The sequence below is a fragment of the Salvelinus namaycush genome, chromosome 1 (assembly GCF_016432855.1).
Source record: "Salvelinus namaycush isolate Seneca chromosome 1, SaNama_1.0, whole genome shotgun sequence".
NCBI classification, from domain to species: domain Eukaryota; kingdom Metazoa; phylum Chordata; class Actinopteri; order Salmoniformes; family Salmonidae; genus Salvelinus; species Salvelinus namaycush.
In genome coordinates, this window is record NC_052307.1 from 61,072,518 (window position 1) to 61,092,772 (window position 20,255).

The 20,255-nt window shown below is 40.1% G+C and overlaps 3 protein-coding genes across 3 annotated transcripts in view; 2 read left to right on the top strand and 1 right to left on the bottom strand.

Annotated features, from left to right (window-relative positions):
- LOC120046587 (neuroplastin-like) overlaps positions 1-1,297 on the top strand; it is a 41,690-nt gene extending 40,393 nt beyond the window's left edge. The window contains exon 9 of the mRNA XM_038991956.1: positions 226-1,297. The gene's annotated coding sequence lies outside the window, so the exon portion shown is untranslated. The remainder of the gene's footprint in view (positions 1-225) is intronic.
- Positions 991-10,878, bottom strand: LOC120046597 (meiotic recombination protein REC114-like). The gene is made up of 6 exons (XM_038991969.1): positions 10,682-10,878; positions 10,357-10,446; positions 3,272-3,355; positions 2,657-2,845; positions 2,022-2,096; positions 991-1,699 (listed from the first exon to the last, which is right to left on the bottom strand). The coding sequence occupies exons 1-6, from the start codon at positions 10,769-10,771 to the stop codon at positions 1,535-1,537; spliced, it is 693 nt and encodes a 230-aa protein (XP_038847897.1). The 5' UTR covers positions 10,772-10,878; the 3' UTR covers positions 991-1,534.
- Positions 10,879-17,625: 6,747 nt separating this feature from the next.
- The window catches only part of LOC120052450 (potassium/sodium hyperpolarization-activated cyclic nucleotide-gated channel 4-like), a 56,411-nt gene continuing 53,781 nt past the window's right edge, over positions 17,626-20,255 (top strand). Inside the window, exon 1 of the mRNA XM_038999370.1 lies at positions 17,626-18,308. Within this exon, the coding sequence (XP_038855298.1) occupies positions 17,626-18,308 (683 nt within the window). The remainder of the gene's footprint in view (positions 18,309-20,255) is intronic.

Here is a 20,255-nt window from a genome sequence, read left to right on the forward strand (position 1 = left end):
TGCAGTGAGTATTCTGGCCTTTATAAAATGAGAAGCTACTCGTTGTAGTGAGTATTCCAGCCTTCATAAAATGAGAAGCTACTCGTTGCAGTGAGTATTCTGGCCTTTAGAAAAAGGAATCTGAGGCATATGGAAGTCAACAGGGAACTAAGTGATATACTGTAGGAATGTGATAATGTGCACAGGGTATACTAATTCCTTCCTCCCCCCGATTTTCATTAACAGATGACTAACTGCATATCTTGACCATATGAAGGTATCTGAGGAGGGAGCTCCAGGCAATTTTTAATGAAGCATATCTCATCTCTCTCTTATGAGAAAAAACAATAACAGCGTAACACTGGCAGAAAAGAACAAGATGGCTGTCTTAAGCATGCCTTATTCAGTCTTACATGAACAGTCCTGGACGGAGAGATGACTAATTCCATCACGAAAGGTGTGCACATCTTTTTTTGTGTGCTGTTTGATGTCTCTTTTATTCATTTTATCATGTCCTCCAACCAGAGGTGATCCTTTTTGTATTACATATCATGTAAAACGCATGCAAATTATTACGCAATAGGATGCCCAGAATAGACTTTGTTGTTTTCCCTCATGTCTGTGTGGCTATTTTGCGTCCAAAGCAATTATGTTTTTTTATGAAATTGTCCTGAACTGAAAAATACTGTTATATTCTTAAATAACTTTGTACAGCTGATTCATTGTCATTAAACTATGTTTGATTTAGTGAAAGGAAAGTCCACTCTTAACAGCCATTATAGTGAAAATGTGATGCAAGGGATTCGATGTCTGGCAGTATTTACTTGAAAATTATTATATGAAAATTACTACTATATCTATCTAGTTATAAATAAAATGTGTTTATTTTTATTTTTCAGAGTAACTTAGGATGTCTTGTATATGTTGAGGTACGAGTGTTCAAACAATAGCAAATACCGTATGTAAAGAAAAAAAATACATTTTATATTTCCCAACTTAATTCATTCATTTTTATTTTTCTGAAATTGTACAGCATGGCTATTATCCTATGCAATATGTATTCATATATAGATATATTGGGGGCAGTTTGTTTTTCTCAGTGAAGCTTTAATATTGTGGGATCACTTGGAAGCTGGTATAGCAAAATGCACTGCTGTAGCTGCATGACTCCTGTCCTATAAATACAGTGTATCCATGTGTATTGCAGTGCAAATGGACCTACATTAGGGTGGGAATGGAAGGAGCTACGGTATCTCTAGCCACGATAAAACATCAGACCAATAACATACGAGACCAATACATTTTTGAAAATAAAAGGCTCCAAAATACATTTAGTTTTTTTGCCTCGAAAATCCTTTCTAGAAATCACAACATTTGTCCTGCTATAAATATCCTCCTACAACACAATGGTCACTATGTTCCAGCACACATTTACACAATCAGCAGCATGAAGAACAACACATCCCCCGACTCTTCCACAACCCACCTCCCACCCACATGTGTAGTGAGTTGACCTGTCTCCCTCTGGCTGTTTGTGTTGATGAGCTTCAGCTCCTCAGTCCTGGAGCACTCTCTTCAGCTCCCCTTCCATTTCCTCCACCAAGGCAGGGAAGCTGGGGTCCAAGAGACACAGGCGGAGGAAGGGCTCCAGCTCCCCACGGAACAGATCACTGTGGCGGTACACCAGGGGCAAGGACAGACCATGCTCGCCCAGGAAGTGCTGAGGAAAAATAAAGATAGACCAGGGATCTGATCATTTGTTTGTATAGACATAAAGCCATGATATCGGCTAACTATAATCTCCCAAGTCAATTAAGTGTTAATTATTCCATTGGCCTACTCTACACTTCAGTAGTGGCGGGGAATAACTACAACCCCATGAAGTGTATATTACATTCAAGCTCAGTGGGTGAGAGCAGTAACTACCACTTATTCAGCTCGCGCGATTGTCAAACTCCATCAAGTGATCATTACATGAATCATCACCCTCAGCATTCATCAGTCATCTATCTAATCATTGTGTTGTGTCAGTACCAACTTACCTGGGTAAGACGTTTGATGGATAAAGAGCCCTGGACGACCTCAGGTTCAGTAGCCATAGCCTCCCCAGCACTCGCCTGATGACAAGGTTAAAAGAGATGATATTAATGCCACAGGACTTTACAGGGCAACACACCAAGGGAGGTTAAGCTGCATCATAGCTGCATCCTTTATTGAATGATTGTCATCATGGCTCATTCATCCTCACTGAGAGCTTTTTCAAATGTGTGTGATGGTGTTTATTGTTGGTTTAATTTCTCCCCCTTCTGTGTGGGGAGGTTAAGGATTAACATATCGCACATTGTCATTGATTCATACATAAAATCCATATTAACCTAGTTGGTTCCAGGGCCGTTCAGTATTAAACAAGCTATATTGTTTTCATGCTTGTAAATAGCACCATCTAGTGGGTGATTCTTACTGTAACAACAGCAACTTTAGTGCCTCAAATATAGCTTGCCTCATACATTGTGAAGAATAACATTCTTAAAATAAGAATAGCAACAAAAGTGAAAAGAAATTACGCAATGCACTCATTTCAATTAGTTAATGTATTGCAGGAGCTGTTACAATTCAGATGTTCCAAAATACGCAATACGTAGCTACATGTTTTCAGTGTGTATGTGTTGTTGAGTACCTGTTGATCCTGTGCAGTGGTCTTGGTAGGGGGCTGATTGGATGTTGGGGGGCAGCTGAGTGGTGGTGGTGGCCCCCCCTGTGTGGTGACAGGCAGGTACTCCTTCAGGCTGAGTACTGCACTGCTACACTCCTCCAGGGCCTCAGCTCTGCTGCCGCTGAACTGCATCCTGATCAGACGGCTTTCCCCCTGCACATACACAGCATTGTTTCATGTGAGAGCTGGCCTATATCTGCTCCTCGCCGCTACTGAGTCAATTTTGACCAGCAGACTACAAGCTTGGCACAGCACTTACAATTCATCACAGTGGCACTTACCTACAACACTTATTTAGCCTACATATCACTCACAAGCCAGGCCCTTGGCAGAACATGGGCAGAAAAGCACTGCTCGCAGCCAGCTAGTTGTGCCAAGACTGTTAAAATGCATCGTGTCAGGCCTCAGATCCCCTTAATTCAGGCCATTTAATGACCAATTACACTATTGTCTCAGCACAGCCACCCCTGCCAAACAATAGCTCTGCCACACTCATGTCAATGTGAAATCTGGCTATGGTAAATAAAGCTACCACTATACAAATTGCTGAGGAAATTACCTTAGGCTTTCGCAACCCACCTTAACAGTCAGACGGAACAGCAGGGTATCTGATTTCTGCTGAACTTTGAGGAAGCTTGGAGCATCAAGCAAGGAAAACCCATCCTGAAAGGCAGTAACACAACAATCAGACAGACTAACAATGGTAAACAAACAAGAGTCAAAAGTCATAGTAGTAAAACCAAAGTCATATTGGATAGGGCACACAGCTAATCCTCATGTCTTCAATGAGACATACAAGTCCATTTAATAGTATCAGACGGAGCATGCAGCAATCACAGCTCTACTTTTGGTTAGCAGGAGCAATCTCAAATTATCTGAAATGACATAAGCGCGCCTGCAGGGGGCTCTATTGACTCAGAAACCCATCCAGACCCTGTGACCAGCAGCATGCCATCAGTATGTATTTGGAAAGATTAACTTCCATCTCCATCTCAAACAACCAGCTGTTGGAGGCTGAATGTTGTTGTACTAAATATCATCTTTGAGAGTCATAAGCTGTGTTCAAATTCTCATACTAACCACACTAACCATACTATTTGTGACATGATTTGAGTACATAGTATGCTTATTGGTCATAGTATGGATATAGTTAGCATGCCAAAAGTTGTCGTACTAAATTTGGACAAAATACAAAGTATACATGCAGTGGACACTATTTCCGTGCTATTAGGGCCCATAATGCAATTCTTCCAAAAATGGGCGTGGCTTCACAACGTTTTCAGTTTGTAGAAAATTGCGGAAAATATGCAGCAGAAGTCTGACGAAAGTGGATACAAATTATTTATTGGTTTAACTAATTATGAAACATTTAAAGAAAATGTTGAGTAATGTAATAAAGTATTGACTTTTCAAATAAGTTTGTTGTGACAATTTGTTAGCTACGTTATCCTTATGAACAGCATAGCATTACAGCAGTAGGTATGTTAGCTAGCTAACGTTACCGAACGTTAGCTGGCTACTAATACATCGAACTTGCCAGGCAGTATTATTAACTATCTGCTATCTAACTAACTACCCAACGTTTATTGACTTGATTATTCACATAATTCTTAGCTAAGTGGTATGGACATTGTTCATTCTGACTATCTACTTCGATTTCAGAGCAGTCTCGCGCAGAATAACTGATGACTTTATATTCAACACCCGTTGAATATGGCCGGTATCAGTAAACGTCGGCAAAAAATGCGTAAATAAATTGTTGCCAGCAGGACAGTTACAGCATAACCAGCTCTGCTAGGGCAAGCAAAATGGTCAGAGTGAGGTGTTCTCTCAGTCTCATTTGTGTCTGGAAGTAGCTAGCCAACGTTAGCTTGGGTGCTTGACTGCCGTTGAATGCTCAGATCAACCATACTTCTCGGCCAGAGCGTCCCGTGTGCGCTCTGAACGCTCCGAATTTATGAATGGACAATCTGACAACGCTCTGGATTTACGAACGCCTACAGCGCACTCTGCCACTCCAGATTGAATTTACGAACAGAATCAAAATCATAAAATGTTTAGCTAGTTATTTGTTATGCCAGTGGTTCCCAAACTTTTTATCGTCCCGTATCCCTTCAAACATTCAACATCCAGCTGTGTACCCCCTCTAGCACCAGGGTCAGCGCACTCTCAAATGTTGTTTTTTGCCATCATTGTAAGCCTGCCACACACATACTATACGATACATTTATTAAACATAAGAATGAGTGTGAGTTTTTGTCACAACCTGGGTCGTGGGAAGTGACAAAGAGCTCTTATAGGACCAGGGCACAATAATATAATAATAATAATCAATAATTTTGCTCTTCATTTAACCATCTTACATATAAAACCTTATTTGTTCATCGAAAATTGTGAATAACTCACCACAGGTTAATGAGAAGGGTGTGCTTGAAAGGATGCACAGAACTCTGCAAAGTTGGGTTGTATTAGAGAGTCTCCTTCTTAAATCATTTTCCACACACAGCCTGTGCCTGTATTTAGTTTTCATGCTAGTGAGGGCCGAGAATCCACTCTCACATAGGTGTGCAGTTGCAAAGGACATCAGTGTCTTAACAGCGCAGTTGTGAAGTTGGAAGTTTACATACACCTTAGCCAAATACATTTAAATTCAGTTTTTCACAATTCCTGACATTTAATCCTAGTAAGAATTCCCTGTCTTAGGTCAGTAAAGGATCACCACTTTATTTTAAGAATGTGAAATGTCAGAATAATAGTAGAGAGAATGATTTATTTCAGCTTTTATTTCTTTCATCATATTCCCAGTGGGTCAGAAGTTTACATACACTCAATTAGTATTTGGTAGCATTGCCTTTAAATTGTTTAACTTGGGTCAAACGTTCCAGGTAGCCTTCCACAAGCTTCCCACAATAAGTTTGGTGAATTTTGGTCCATTCCTCCTGACAGAGCTGGTGTAACTGAGTCAGCTTTGTAGGCCTCCTTGCTCGCACACAATTTTTCAGTATTGCCCACAAATTTTCTATGGGATTGAGGTCAGGGCTTTGTGATGGCCACTCCAATACCTTGACTTTGTTGTCCTTAAGACATTTTGCCACAACTCTGAAAGTATGCTTGGGGTCATTGTCCATTTGGAAGACCCATTTGCGACCAAGCTTTAACTTCCTGACTGATGTCTTGAGATGTTGCTTCAATTTATCCACATAATTGTCCACCCTCATGATGCCATCTATTTTGTGAAGTGCACCAGGCCCTCCAGCAGCAAAGCACCCCCACAACATGATGCTGCCACCCCCGTGCTTCATGGTTGGGATGGTGTTCTTCGGCTTGCAAGCATCCCCCTTTTTCCTCCAAACATAGCGATTGTCATTATGGCCAAACAGTTCTACTTTTGTTTCATCAGACCAGAGGACAATTCTCCAAAAAGTAACATATTTGTCCCCTTGTGCAGTTGCAAACCGTAGTCTGGCATTTTTATGGCGGCTTTGGAGCAGTGGCTTCTTCCTTGATGAGCGGCCTTTCAGGTTATGTCGATATAGGACTCACTTTACTGTGGATATAGATACTTTTGTACCTGTTCCCTCCAGCATCTTCACAAGGTCCTTTGCTGTTGTTCTGGGATTGGTTTGCACTTTTCGCACCAAAGTACGTTCATCTCTAGGAGACAGAACGCGTCTCCTTCCTGAGTGGAATGACACCTGAGTGGTCCCATGGTGTTTATACTTGCGTACTATTGTTTGTACAGATGAACGTGGTACCTTCAGGCGTTTGGAAATTGCTCCCAAGGATGAACCAGACTTGTGGAGGTCTACAATATTTTTTCTGAGGTCTTGATTTCTTTTGATTTTCCCATGATGTCAAGCAAAGAGGCACTGAGTTTGAAGGTAGGCCTTGAAATACATCCACAGGTACACCTCCAATTGACTCAACTGATGTCAATTAGCCTATCAGAAGCTTCTAAAGCCATGACATCATTTTCTGGAATTTTCCAAGCTGTTTAAAGGCACAGTCAACTTAGTGTATGTAAACTTCTGACCCACTGGAATTGTGATACAGTGTATGTAAACTTCCGACTTCAACTGTATGTATGTATGTATATATATATATAAAGTGTAATGTTTTATGTAACAGAGCTGAGTAGACTATTCATCCCTCCATTGTGAAGTCCATTTGAAATGAAACATAACTTGCAGTGGCAAAAAAAGTATGTGAACCCTTTGGAAATACCTGGATTTCTGCATAAATTGGTAATCAAATTTGATCTTCATCTAAGTCACAACAATAGACAAACATAGTGTGCTTAAACTAATAACACACAAATTATTGTATTTGTCTTGTCTCTATTGAATATATCATTTAAACATTCACAGTGTAGGTTGGAAAAAGTATGTGAAACCCTAGGCTAATGACTTATCCAAAAGCTAATTGGAGTCAGGAGTCAGCTAACCTGGAGTCAAATCAATGAGACGAGATTGGAGATGTTGGTTAGAGCTGCCTTGCCCTATAAAAAACACTCAACATTTGAGTTTCCTATTCACAAGAAGCATTGCCTGATGTGAACCATGCCTCGAAAAAAGGAGATCTCAGAAGATTAAGAATTGTTGACTTGCATAAAGCTGGAAAGGGTTACAAAAGTATCTCTAAAAGCCTTGATGTTCATCAGTCCACAGTAAGACAAATTGTCTATAAATGGAGAAAGTTCAGCACTGTTGCTACTCTCCGTAGGAGTGGCCATCCTGCAAAGATGACTGCAAGAGCACAGCGCAGAATGCTCAATGAGGTTAAGAAGAATCCTAGAGTGTCAGCTAAAGACTTACCGAAATCTCTGGAACATGCTAACATCTCTGTTGACGAGTCTACGATACATAAAACACTAAACAAGAATGGTGTTCATGGCAGGGCACCACGGAAGAAGCCACTGCTGTCCCAAAAAAACATTCCTGCACGTCTGAAGTTTGCAAAAGTGCACCTGGATGTTCCACAGCGCTACTGGCAAAATATTCTGTGGACAGATGAAACTACAGTTTAGTTGTTTGGAAGGAACACACAACACTATGTGTAGAGAAAAAAAGGCACAGCACAGCACACCAACATCAAAACCTCATCCCAACTGTAAAGTATGGTGGAGGGAGCATCATGGTTTGGGGCTGCTTTGCTGCCTCAGGGCCTGGACAGCTTGCTATCATCGGCAGAAAAATTAATTCCCAAGTTTATCAAGACATTTTGCAGGAGAATGTTAGGCTATCTGTCCGCCAATTGAAGCTCAACAGAAGTTGGGTGATGCAACAGGACAACGACCCAAAACACAGAAGAAAATTAACAACAGAATGGCTTCAACAGAAGAAAATACACCTTCTGGAGTGGCCCAGTCAGAGTCCTGACCTCAACGCGATTTGAGATGCTGAGGCATGTCCTCAAGAGAGCAGTTCACACCAGACATCCCAAGAATATTGCTGAACTGAAACAGTTTTGTAAAGAGGAATGATCCAAAATTCCTCCTGACCGTTGTGCAGGTCTGATCCGCAACTACAGAAAACATTTGGTTGATGTTATTGCTGCCAAAGGAGGGTCAACCAGTTATTAAATCCAAGGATTCACATTCTTTTTCCAGCCTGCACTGTGAATGTTTACACGGTGTGTTCAATAAAGACATGAAAACGTATAATTGTTTGTGTGTTATTAGTTTAAGCAGACTATGTGTGTCTATTGTTGTGACCCAGATGAAGATCAGATCAAATTATATGACCAATTTATGCAGAAATCCAGGTATTTCCAAAGGGTTCACATATTTGTTTTACCACTATAGACACTACAAGTTATGTTTCTCCATTTCAAATGGACTTCAGCACAATGGAGGGATGAATAGTCTACTCAGCTCTGTTACATAAAACATTACACTTCAGCTCCGTACTTCCAGATTCAAAACAGATTTCAATTTTCCTACTCCGCTGAGATGTTCTGAAGGGATTAGATCAAATTTTTATTTTTTGTTGAAAATTATCATATCAGGAAGTAATCACATTACATAATTTCAACAAGACTTGTCTTCAAATCATTCTGTGAGGCATAGCCAGTCGTTTTCTGAGGCATGGTTAGTTATCTGAGTCGGGGTTGAGAGGTTCCATTTCCTATAATTCCAATCGCCCCTCCTTCCTCCAAATACTGAGAGAAAGCCCCCATTACACTATATCTTAGAATCAGGAGTAATCTGGATGATGATTACACACAATAACCCTCTCTCCTCCAAGCATGATGCATCCTAATATGGCATCATCATTCAGTTGGGACTCCCCTGGCATCAGCCACCGTGTACTACTGTAAACTCTCTTCATTGAAAGATACTCAAGAGCATTAAGATTAAGGGCGCCGATCTATCAATGACCACTATCCCCTTTTGTCAGAGAGCACTTTGTGTCCTGACCTGAATAAGCATGTAGCCTTGCCTGGCACCCTGGCTCAGCAAGATAGCTGTAGCTTTCCATCCAGCACTCGATGTGGCATAGTGCAGCTATGGCCATTGTGTTTCTACAGCCATTCCCGCTGAGTCTCTCAGCTGCACACAGAGTCTGAAGGTGAACCTTGAGAAGACACAGGATAAACTACACACTAACACAGGCACTATTCTATGTACAGCAGAAACATAGAAGGTGTTCAGTATTTGTTCTCGTTCCTTGTATTTTCAAGGACTTGTAATCAAGTCATTTGAATGCCAAAATTGGGGTCACTTTTCAACATTGTTGCAAAAAACATACAATTGTATCCATAGCTAGGCTATCTGTTTATAATCCTAATAAAATAGATCTAAGCTTAGACTAGCCTGAGTTAGAAGGCATACTTGTTAATAAAAAATAAGTGTACAAAACATTAACACCTTCCTAACATTGAGTTGCACCCCCTTTTGGCCTCAGAACAGCCTCAATTCTTCGGGTCATGGACTCTACAAGGTATTGAAAGCATTCCACAGGGATCCTGGCCCATGTTAACACCAATGCTTCCCACAGTTGTCAAATTGGCTGGTTGTCCTTTGGGTGGTGGATCAATCTTGATACACATGGGAAACTATTGAGTGTGAAAAACCCAGCAGCGTTGCAGTTCTTGACACACTAAAACTGGTGCACCTGGCATCTACTACCATACCCTGTTCAAAGACACTGCAATCTTTTGTCGTGCCCATTCACCCTCTGAATGGCCCACATACACAATCAATGTTTAAGGCTTAAAAATCCTTCTTTAAATTGTCTCTTCCGCTTTATCTACACTGATTGAAGTGGATTTAACAAGTGGCATCAGTAAGTGTTAATAGCTTTCAACTGGATTCATATGGTCAGTATGTCATGGAAAGAGCAGGTGTTCCTAATGTTTTGTACAGTCAGTGTAATTTAGGCCAACAATGAGTGCAGGTTGGACAATAACAGTTATTATATGTCTATTGAGTGTACATTTGGCAGTAACTTGGTATATAATAATCAATTATTGAATATATTGGGGGATATTTTATTTTATCATATTTGGATACATTGTTACTTGGCCTAGAGATGTGCATGCATGAAATGTGCGAGTCCAGATAAAAGACAGTAAAAACTAGATCCAGATCCATCCAGGAATGACTTGACTTTAGGACATCAAAGGGCATATAAAGTCTAGTAGCTAGACCTCAACTCACTTACCAGAAGATCGTGACCTTGGGACACCAACATATGACCGGATTCCACAATGGTGAGCACCAATTCACCCGCGCTTTCACTGTGCTCAAACATCTAGAGAAGTTTCAGGACACATTTTTCAACATCACATCTGAGGCAAGATCCATAATGTAAAGTGTAGACCTATAACTCTTTGATTTGCTAATGTAGTAAACTAGCCTATATTTGTAAACAATGTTTGGTTAGCCTAGCTAGCAAGTGGCATTAGGTAGCTAACTTTGGCTAGCGTTATCTCCTATAAAAACAGACGTTGTAGGACAAAATTCACGACTAGACAACTCCATGTCACCTTCCATGGATTACCGCCGTCTTCTTTGGTCCCAGGCAAAAAACGTCCAAAACGTTTCAACCTCCATATAGATTTATGTACAGTTGTCATTTGTAAAAAAAAAATATATATATTTAAGAAGTATAAGAAGAGCTAACGCTAGCTAGTTAGCCACGTTTGTTTTGCTTGATGAGCGCGGGAATATCAGAAATTCGCGAACTCATGAGTCACGCATGTAGATTGTGTTTCTGTGTGCGCGCATGCGCTGGGTTCTGTCTGGAGTTGCTAGAAGTGCGCCTTTTTTTGTGTTAGCCCAGCACATTAGTTACACCTACTCAACTCTAACCTAATCCCCAAACTCAATTGCAAAATTTTTTTATTTACTTAGTGATGTGTTGGTGGTGCTGGATTAGAATAGTGACCACGTTTAAGTGCGCAAGGTATTCATAGCTCACATACAGCGTAAAGTCTTGGATAAAGTGTTTACATGCACCTTTGATATCCCGCTCACGAGTATCCCTATATTCACGAATAAACAAAATATTCCTCATTTAAATTTATATGGAATAGTAACTGAAATATGGACACTGACTGTAGGCAAATAACCCCTCGCAAATATAATATTAACTCATGCTGAATTATGCAGTTCTTGCAGATACAACAAATGTTAATTTTGTCTCAGGAACAGAAGTGGAGAAATATGATGTCAGCCTTTTCTTTCAGCCTTTCTTGAGAAAATATGAATGAGTATGTCATGTAATGTGTAATGTGTTATGCAAGCAGTATTTCACCAGTGGTGGTTGCTGATGTTTAAGATGAGGGAGGACGATACTTTTTTTAATGAGCATGGCCTTATTTCTATTACAGCATATTGGATGACTATAATTCATATTCCATTCACCCAGCTCAATGTAACATCGATAGGTTTAGGCTACTACATGATCCTCAAATTTTCCCAATACCCATCATGAGGTTGCTAAAACCTAGCCTATGAATAAAAGTTTGCAACGTAGGTGCACAGGTCGAGAGAAAAATGTGAGTAATCGAGGTGACAGTGACCGCCTTGCACACTCTTGCCTGCATCTATCTGATATAGGGTGTAATCATTAGTCCACCAGTTGGAAACAAGAGTTTCTATTGGACAAATTCCGGTATATTTATCCCTGTTTCGTTTCTGTTTGCTTCTGTTTAAGTTTTTCAATAGAATCGGGAGAATGAATACCCCCTTGATCACGTGCAAACACAGTTCACTTTCATAGCAGCCACATACAAACAGCATGAACATTTTGATCGTTGTATAATTCTTTCTCACATCTACATGCTCTCCTCCTCCCACCTTTTCAGTTCGCTTGTGGATGACAGTGCACAACACATCAGCTGTCTGTGACCAGGTGAAAAATATTTCCAAACCTTCCTATCATAACTGCTGACTGCTACACACAGCCTACATTTTTGTCACCATATTAGCTAACAATGTTAGTAATGTCATAGTCAATGTAGCTACTAGAACTAACTCATTAATAAACCCGCTACAATTATGGAGTACAGTGAACAGTCAGCAAGTAGTTACACCCAGTAGAAATCATTTAATAAAACCAAAAGCTTACCTTTACTTGGAAGAGTTCCAGTGTTGGATAGCCATAGCCAGCTAGCTAACATAGCATCCCTCTGTTTGGTGCCTGGTGTTTTAGTAGGCTAAACTAGCTAGCTAAATGACAGTGAAAGTTTTAAAAAAAATACATCTAATTTTAGTTCTCTCTCTCGCTCTCTCTTGATTTTCCTTCATTGTTAAAGAAATTAATTTGTTCAAAACTGTTTAACTATTGTCTTTCTCTCTTTGAGTCAACTACTCACCACGCAATGCAGTGCTAGCTAGCTTATGCTTTTAGTACTAGATTCATTCTCTGATCCTTTGATGCTGCAAGAACTCTGATAGGTTGGAGGACGTCCTCCAGAAGTTGTCATAATTGCTGTGTAAGTCTATGGAAGGGGGTGAGAACCATGAGCCTCCTTGGTTTTGTATTGAAGTCAATGTACCTAGAGGAGGACGGAAACTGGTGGTGCTAACCTACAGAGTGCTGTTGAGGCTACTGTAGACCTTCATTGCAAAACAGTTTGTTTTAATAAATTATTTGGTGATGTGAATATATTTTGTATAGGCCTAGTTTTATCTAAAAAGGGTAACTTTTTAAATGTTTCACTATTTTTATTTTTATGAAATTCACTGAGGATGGTTCTCCCCTTCCTCTGAGGAGCCTCCGCTGATTTTCAATCACATAAAATATGCACCAAAGACGACCTGAAGTCTTATCAGAAACTTGTTTCATTGTTTTCTCAGCTTTTCATTTCCTTAAAACCGGTCGAACTGACATTTTGTACAGGACCAATCTTTCCACTTTGTTCGAGTTATTGCGTTTTCTTCCCGGTCCCTAAACAAATCAGACAACTTTACCATTGTTACCTAGATTACTAATGCAGTCATTCTATCGATGTAAGACATTAATTCTGCTGAGCACTACTTTATTTAGTTTTTTGGGGAAAAAGTTATGACAGAAGAGAAGCTGCATGTATCTTAACTATAGTTGACATATAAATGGCCTACCAAATGTCCAACAAATGTTCTGAAATTATAATATGGCCTACCAAATGTTGGAAATTATGAGCAGAAACATGTCTAAATTAGGGGTGAAAGTAGCCAGTAGGCTATAAGGTCCAGTACAGAGTATCAGCAAAATAAATAAAGTAAATAAATACATTTTTCATAAGAGAAAATCAAGTCTGAAATTTCAAGGTGGAAATTACAAACTTCATAAGCCTTTTTAAACCTCAAATACACTACAAGTTGTACATTTCCTGCATTGCATCATTAGGCTATATCATTAGGCTATAGGCTAACAAACGGTAGAATAGGCCTGCACTGAAAAATATGTTTCATTTTTAGGTTTATCTATTATTTTTACTGCATCAGGGATAGCATACACAGATGATTCAGCTTGCAGTCTTCTTCAGTGTGTAGGTTTAAAAAAAATACATTCAAAACAGCATTTGTAGGGAACAACCGATGAGCAGCAGATACTTCTAATCAGGGTTGCCACACATCTGCCAATCAGGGATGTGGCTTTTCTGATCTACCTGTATACCACAAAGAAATCCAGAATTATTGAGTATGGGAGCGGGCACAAAGGGCATTTGAGGGCATCTTGAGTTAACCATTCATGAATCAATTGGCTTAGGTGTCTGCTCACTTGGATACATTATATCAATTCATGAGATAGCTTACCACAGCCTATATCCTTTTTGAACATTCATTTTGTTGATTTTATTTGCATAGTTAATTTGCATTATGTAGGCATTGTTAAGGTTGAGCAATATAGACAAAAAAGAAATTTCTATAACCCTTTAACAATGTTTATTTCATATACATTTTGGTCTGTGAAAGTTATCTTGATAAATCACCAGTATGGAATTAAATTAGTGTAGCAGTTTCCCTTACCAGCTGATCAATCTACCACAGCTGCTGTCTGTATATCCTACAACCTGATGAACAAAAGCATGAAGAATGGCATAGTAGCCTAAGTATCACCTTTGGATACGCCGTAGCCCAGGCTGCAAAAAAACTATCCCAAGGGGATATAACTTAAAAGGACCTGATAGCTATTTAAGAAATGGGGAGAGCTTTGCTTATTTGCAGTTCTCGCTTCTACAGACTGGTCTCATAGACTAGACATATTAGTATGGTATGTTACATTTGGCATGGTTACATAAAATAGAAGGTTACTTAAGGCAAAAAATGAAAGGAGTGGGGTTGATCGAGGTTGATGTATAACGCGAACGGCGTTTTCCAATCCCATTACGGAAACTTTAGCATTTTGGCTAATTAGCAACTTTGCAACTACTTACTACTTTTGAACTACTTTGCAACTGCTTAGCATGTTAGCTAACCAGTGCTTGACTTGGACTGAAATAGATGTTGTGCTGGTGTTGTGCCGAAAAGCTCCCCCCTGCCAGAATCCCTCCCCCTTCGCGTGAACGCGCACGCACTCAATTCTACATTGCTGCGACTTGCTTGCTAGTTGAGATTACTGATCACGTTAGGCTGCGTTTCATTTTATGTTTTATGTCGGTTTGATCGCGGGGGATGCAGTAGTAATGTCTGTAGTTTTCAGTTTGGCTATTTGTTTCAAGTGTATTAGTCTATAAATAAATCTCTTTGCCAAAATTCATCATCTCTCCCATGTCTTTTTCGACTAGTAGTTGTTCTGAAATGTTTATTGCTTGCCTACATTTTACTACCCTCCTATATGTTTAATATAACACACATACATTAATTATTACCTTCGGTTGCCTATCCTGACGTGTAGTGTGTTCTATAGAAAGTATTTGACTCTGATGTGTGCCACAGAAAGTATTTGACTCTAGCCACAAAATTAAGGAAATTAGAAGGGGTGGGGGGGTAAGGCCATTTTCTTGCCTGCAGAAATTCTTCCCCCCTTCTATCTTGGGACTGCAAGGACTGGCACACTTCAGAATCATTTTTTGGTGACCTATCATGCCCTCTGATGTGTGCCACAGGAAGTATTAGACTCTAGTCACAAAAGGAAGTGGTTATTTCAGCAATAATAGTTTTCAGAGCCCTCTAATGTTCTCTCTACCCAGCCCTCAACCCTCCATCCCATCGTGCTTTTCCCTCTTATGGCTTTTCCTAATTTTTTTTACACTTTTTCTGTTTTAGTTTTTAAGAACGTAGGTACAGTAGTAATAATAATAACAATAATAAATAAAAAAATGTGTACTCTGGGCGAAAAAGGAAGTTATAAGTCAACATGAGTGCATATACATAATCACAGTAAACTGTTATAATAATAGAAAAAAAATGACAAAAATAAATACATAATATATATATATATAATAAACACAACTGACTGAATGTGCCTCCATGAAGAATCCCCTCCCCAATAGGTCCCTTCGCCCTCAATAGGGCACCTCCAACATCCCCATCAACCTCCCCCTAACCCTCAACCACAAAACACAATAATGATAATAATAATAGAAAAAGTACATATACATATTCATAGGACACTCAACTGATCTCATCTCTTTTCCTACATCAGATATGCAGGTGACATTTCCACCTGGATGACAGCCCATAATCAGCAAGACGGAGATGCTCTTCATCCGAGGGAATGCCTGCCCATTCTCAGATGTTAGATAATCCCAGATGATCTCGTCATTTACATTCCAGCCCTTGTCAGCTCCAGATTGGACTCCTTCAACTCACACCCTGCTAAAATCCCTGCATTCTCAGATTCCCCTCTGTTATTAATCTCCATATGGTAATCAATAAAGTGTTTTAAAATGCTGTACTTTTATTAACATATATGTTCAGATCATTCCCAAGATAGAAGGGGGGGGGGAGAATTTCGGCTGGCAAGAAAATGGCCTTGCCGACCCCCCCCCCCCCCCTCTAATTTCCTTCATTTTGTGGCTAGAGTCAAATACTTTCTGTGGCAAACATCAGAGTCAAATACTTTCTATAGAACAAAGTTCACGTCAGGATAGGCAACCAAAATTAATAATTAATGTATGTGTGTTATATTAAACATAGAGGAGGGAGTAAAATGTAGGCAAGCAATAAACATTTCAGAACAACTACTTGTCGAATAAGACATGGGAGAGATGAATTTTGGCAAAGAGATTTATTTTTTGACTAATACACTTGAAACAAATAGCCAAACTGAAAACTACAGACATTACTAGAGCCTCCCCCGCGATCAAACCGACATAAAACATCAAATGAAACGCAGCCTAAAACGTGATCAGAAATCTCAACTAGCATGCAAGTCGCAGCAATGAAGAATTGAGTGAGTGCGCGTTCGTGCGAAGGGGGGAGCTTTTCGGCACAACACCTGTACTGTTTATATTAAGGTGCAAGAGCGCCACAATACTTTTGAGCTAATATTCTAGAAAATGAACATGAGCTCAAGCAGTAGAACATTTAAGGTGCCGGTCAGCTCCAGTGAGCTACTGCCCAAGTCAAGGACTGTAGCTAACCCTCCCCTAACCTTAACCCTTCTCCTAACATTAACTCCTAACCTTATCCCCTAATGCTAGCTAGCGTTAGACACCTAGCTAACATTAGCCACAACAAATTGGAATTCGTAACATATCATACCTTTTGCAAATTTGTAACATATTATACGATATCGTAACATATCATAGTAATTTGTAACATATCATACAACATGGATGATGGACATCACAAATTAATACATACCATACGAAAGGTAACATATCATACTAAATGGAGTGTCTCTGATTTATGTCGACTACAGAGTAACAAGAAATGCTCTGAGACCACGTTGGCTCCTATGGCAACCCATCAGCTTCATGAATATTCATGTTACCAGAATGCTTGGGATAGATGTCAGCGGGTCCTTGGATGCTGCTGCTGATGTAGCCTATGGTGCGTGATTGCATTGCATTGTTTATTATTGAGAGGCAGCTGACACAAATCTGGAGGAAAAGAGCATCCCTCCTCGCGCTGTTCATGACCTCCTCGTCTCCTCTCTGTCAGTCGGTCATGCTAAAGTGGCTTCTTCCAGCCCCCGCCCCCCCCCCCCCCCCCCCCCCCACCCCAGCCTCACTTGGTCCGCACACGGTTGGAGCGTACGTGCCCACCAGGAGTGTCGTGGTGAAGCGGACTGTCAAAGCAGCGAGAGAAGGCATATCTAAACTGTCAGGTAATGATCGAGATAGCCTCTTCCTGTATTTGCACCAGAAGAGCCACAGCCGTCCGTGTCATGTGTATCAGTGTAATGCTTTCAGGGTTTAAGATTAGCTCCAGACTGGTCGCTCTCACTCACAGATAGGGAGCTGTGTGGTTCGTGGCAATACTTCTCAACAATAACCATCCTATTCTGGACATCTATTGCATTTGAAATTGTTCGTTCCGTTTCAATGTCATAATGGACAGGTTGCACTCCTCCATGCGTAAAAGGCTCTACAGTTTGCCACAGCATATTGGACAGAAAGCTTCTATTATGGGCGAAGGAGAAGACGGCGAGAAGGACACCCGGAGGAAGAGTATTAGGTTGAAACCCTTGCCGTCACCAACCTCCAGAGGAAGCTTCAAAGGCATCGGGGAGACCAGAAGTGGGGACACAGTGATCATGGAGACGGACATTGGGAGACCAACGAAGACCAGTTTAAACGGAGATTGTCGGAGATTTCGTGGCAGTCTCTCCTCCATCACCAGTCGGCATGTGCACGACTCAGACTCGGCGGAGGAGAGGCACCTTATCACAGAGGGGGACGTCACCCCGAGCGAGGAGAGCCCTCCCGGAGCTATTGGCGGTGGGGCGGACCAAGGTGCGCAAGGCGCCAGCGGTGGTGGTGCTGGTGGTGCCCAACATGCTTCTCTTGACCAGGAATCAGGGTTCATAAAGTTGGATGGCATTGATCAAATTTCGCCGGACGACGAGAGATTGTACCAGGCAGGATTCATACACAGGCAGTTTGGGGCAATGCTGCAACCGGGGGTCAACAAGTTCTCCCTAAGGATGTTTGGGAGCGAAAAGGCAGTGGAACGGGAACAGGAGCGGGTTAAATCCGCCGGATTTTGGATAATTCATCCTTACAGTGATTTCAGGTAACTAACTCCATTGCGCTCTGGCCAGACGTCAGAGCGTCATGCGCTGATGAATTGTGGGCAGGATGCGTCCATACATACTCACCTATGGGTACTTTCTTTTCAACTAATAATTTCACCATCTCACTATCAGGCACAATGGTAAATGCATTAGCGATAGGGTATTTAGTGATGGCATCAGAAAATGCAGTCATCTCGGATATAAAAGGATACATTTGGTTTAGGCCTAATTCGGTGCGTAAATGTGTGTGGAATAATTTGTTTAATGAATTGAAAACGAATCAAAAATCATTTACACGTCGGAGGATTACATAATCCCATGATACTTACTCTTCATTTTAAATGTATTTATTAGATATCAGCTATAATATAGCTATATTCAACATTGGAAATATAATGATAAAGTCAAAAAAGTCAAACAAATGTAATATAGGCTAATATTACGTGGTGTCAGAATAATGTGTGCAGGAACAGGCCAAACATCACACACATAGATGGTTCTCAAAAGTGTCTGTTCAGTTTCTTCTAGGATAAATCACCTTTTAAAACAGAATTAATCGAAGTGCACCAATGTTCCATGTTCTCTCTTTTTCATTAAATCCAAATTATACTCAGGGAATTGATTTATCACTAATCAATGTACAGAAACTCTATTGGCTTGATGTGAGGTGATGTGCTAATGACTGAATAATTAGCCCCCCGCCACCACACACACACACACACACACACACACTACTTGTATTTAAGGTTTCAGGTTTCATGTGTTCAACATTATCATAACCAGTTCTACCTATAAATGACCAGTATCATTCTTCAAGTTTTCATATAAGAGGTATAAATGGAAGTGCAGCCTCATTCTCTTGTTATTCATTAAGTATTGCCCTTGACTGTGACATTGGCTATACAGTACAGTGCATGCATCTGATGCATGGCTTCAAAGGTAAAGCACAGGATTGCTCAGCATTATGGACATTGTCCATTATTGATGCTATACCTCAATGGCCTACTGGCCATATGTCCAAAAACATACAGTGAATTCTGAAGTATATCCAGAGAACGGGTGAAACATTATGGTGAAACATAGCTACAGAGAGTATGATATACAGCACAAACCAATATGAATGTAGTCTGCATTTATAAAGCATTTTCACACATTTTCAAAATAAGCAGTGATCTTTATAATCCCAATAATGTAAGTAAGTTAATAACAACCTCTTACACAGGTTTAATTTATTCGGTGGATTGTAATCATTCAGCTCATGCATATAATATAGGATGGATTAGGAGTGAATATTGTATTAAGGAATAATGTTTTTACGCCAAAAGTTGATTACAGTGTCGCAGCAACCAGATACAAAGTTTGATATTGCAATTGTAATATTTGTAATGCATAATTTAAATAGTAAATATATATTGTACAATATCATACCATACTATATTAAACTATACTACAATTGAACACCATTTTATCTGATCCCATGAAACAAATTATAGTAATATACATGAATGCTTATTGTTCTTTCATGTAGGAGTTCAACCAAATTATCTCAAATACATCAACATTTTTGAGAGGTGATCAACCAAGTCGTCATGCTTTCCAGTATTCTGATACATTCAAAAATATTTAGGTCATTGATACATTTAGTCTCTGGCTGCCATATTGGGGATCTGTATCAGCGTTTCAAGGACAGTGAAATGGCACATGAAAACCTTTTACACTGTTGGCCTCTGGCCTCATGCTTACCTTATCTTTTTGAGGTGAAACTGAATTGTCAACTGGACATACACAATCTCTAATCATATAGTTAAAATAAAAGCCTCCAACTATTGACATTACATGCTGGCTAATGCCTTTATTGTTACCAGATGAAATGCTAACGCTAAGTGCAAAAATGTATCATAGTGTTGTGAAAGACAATAGCAGAAGCCTAATTGCCCGACAGATCT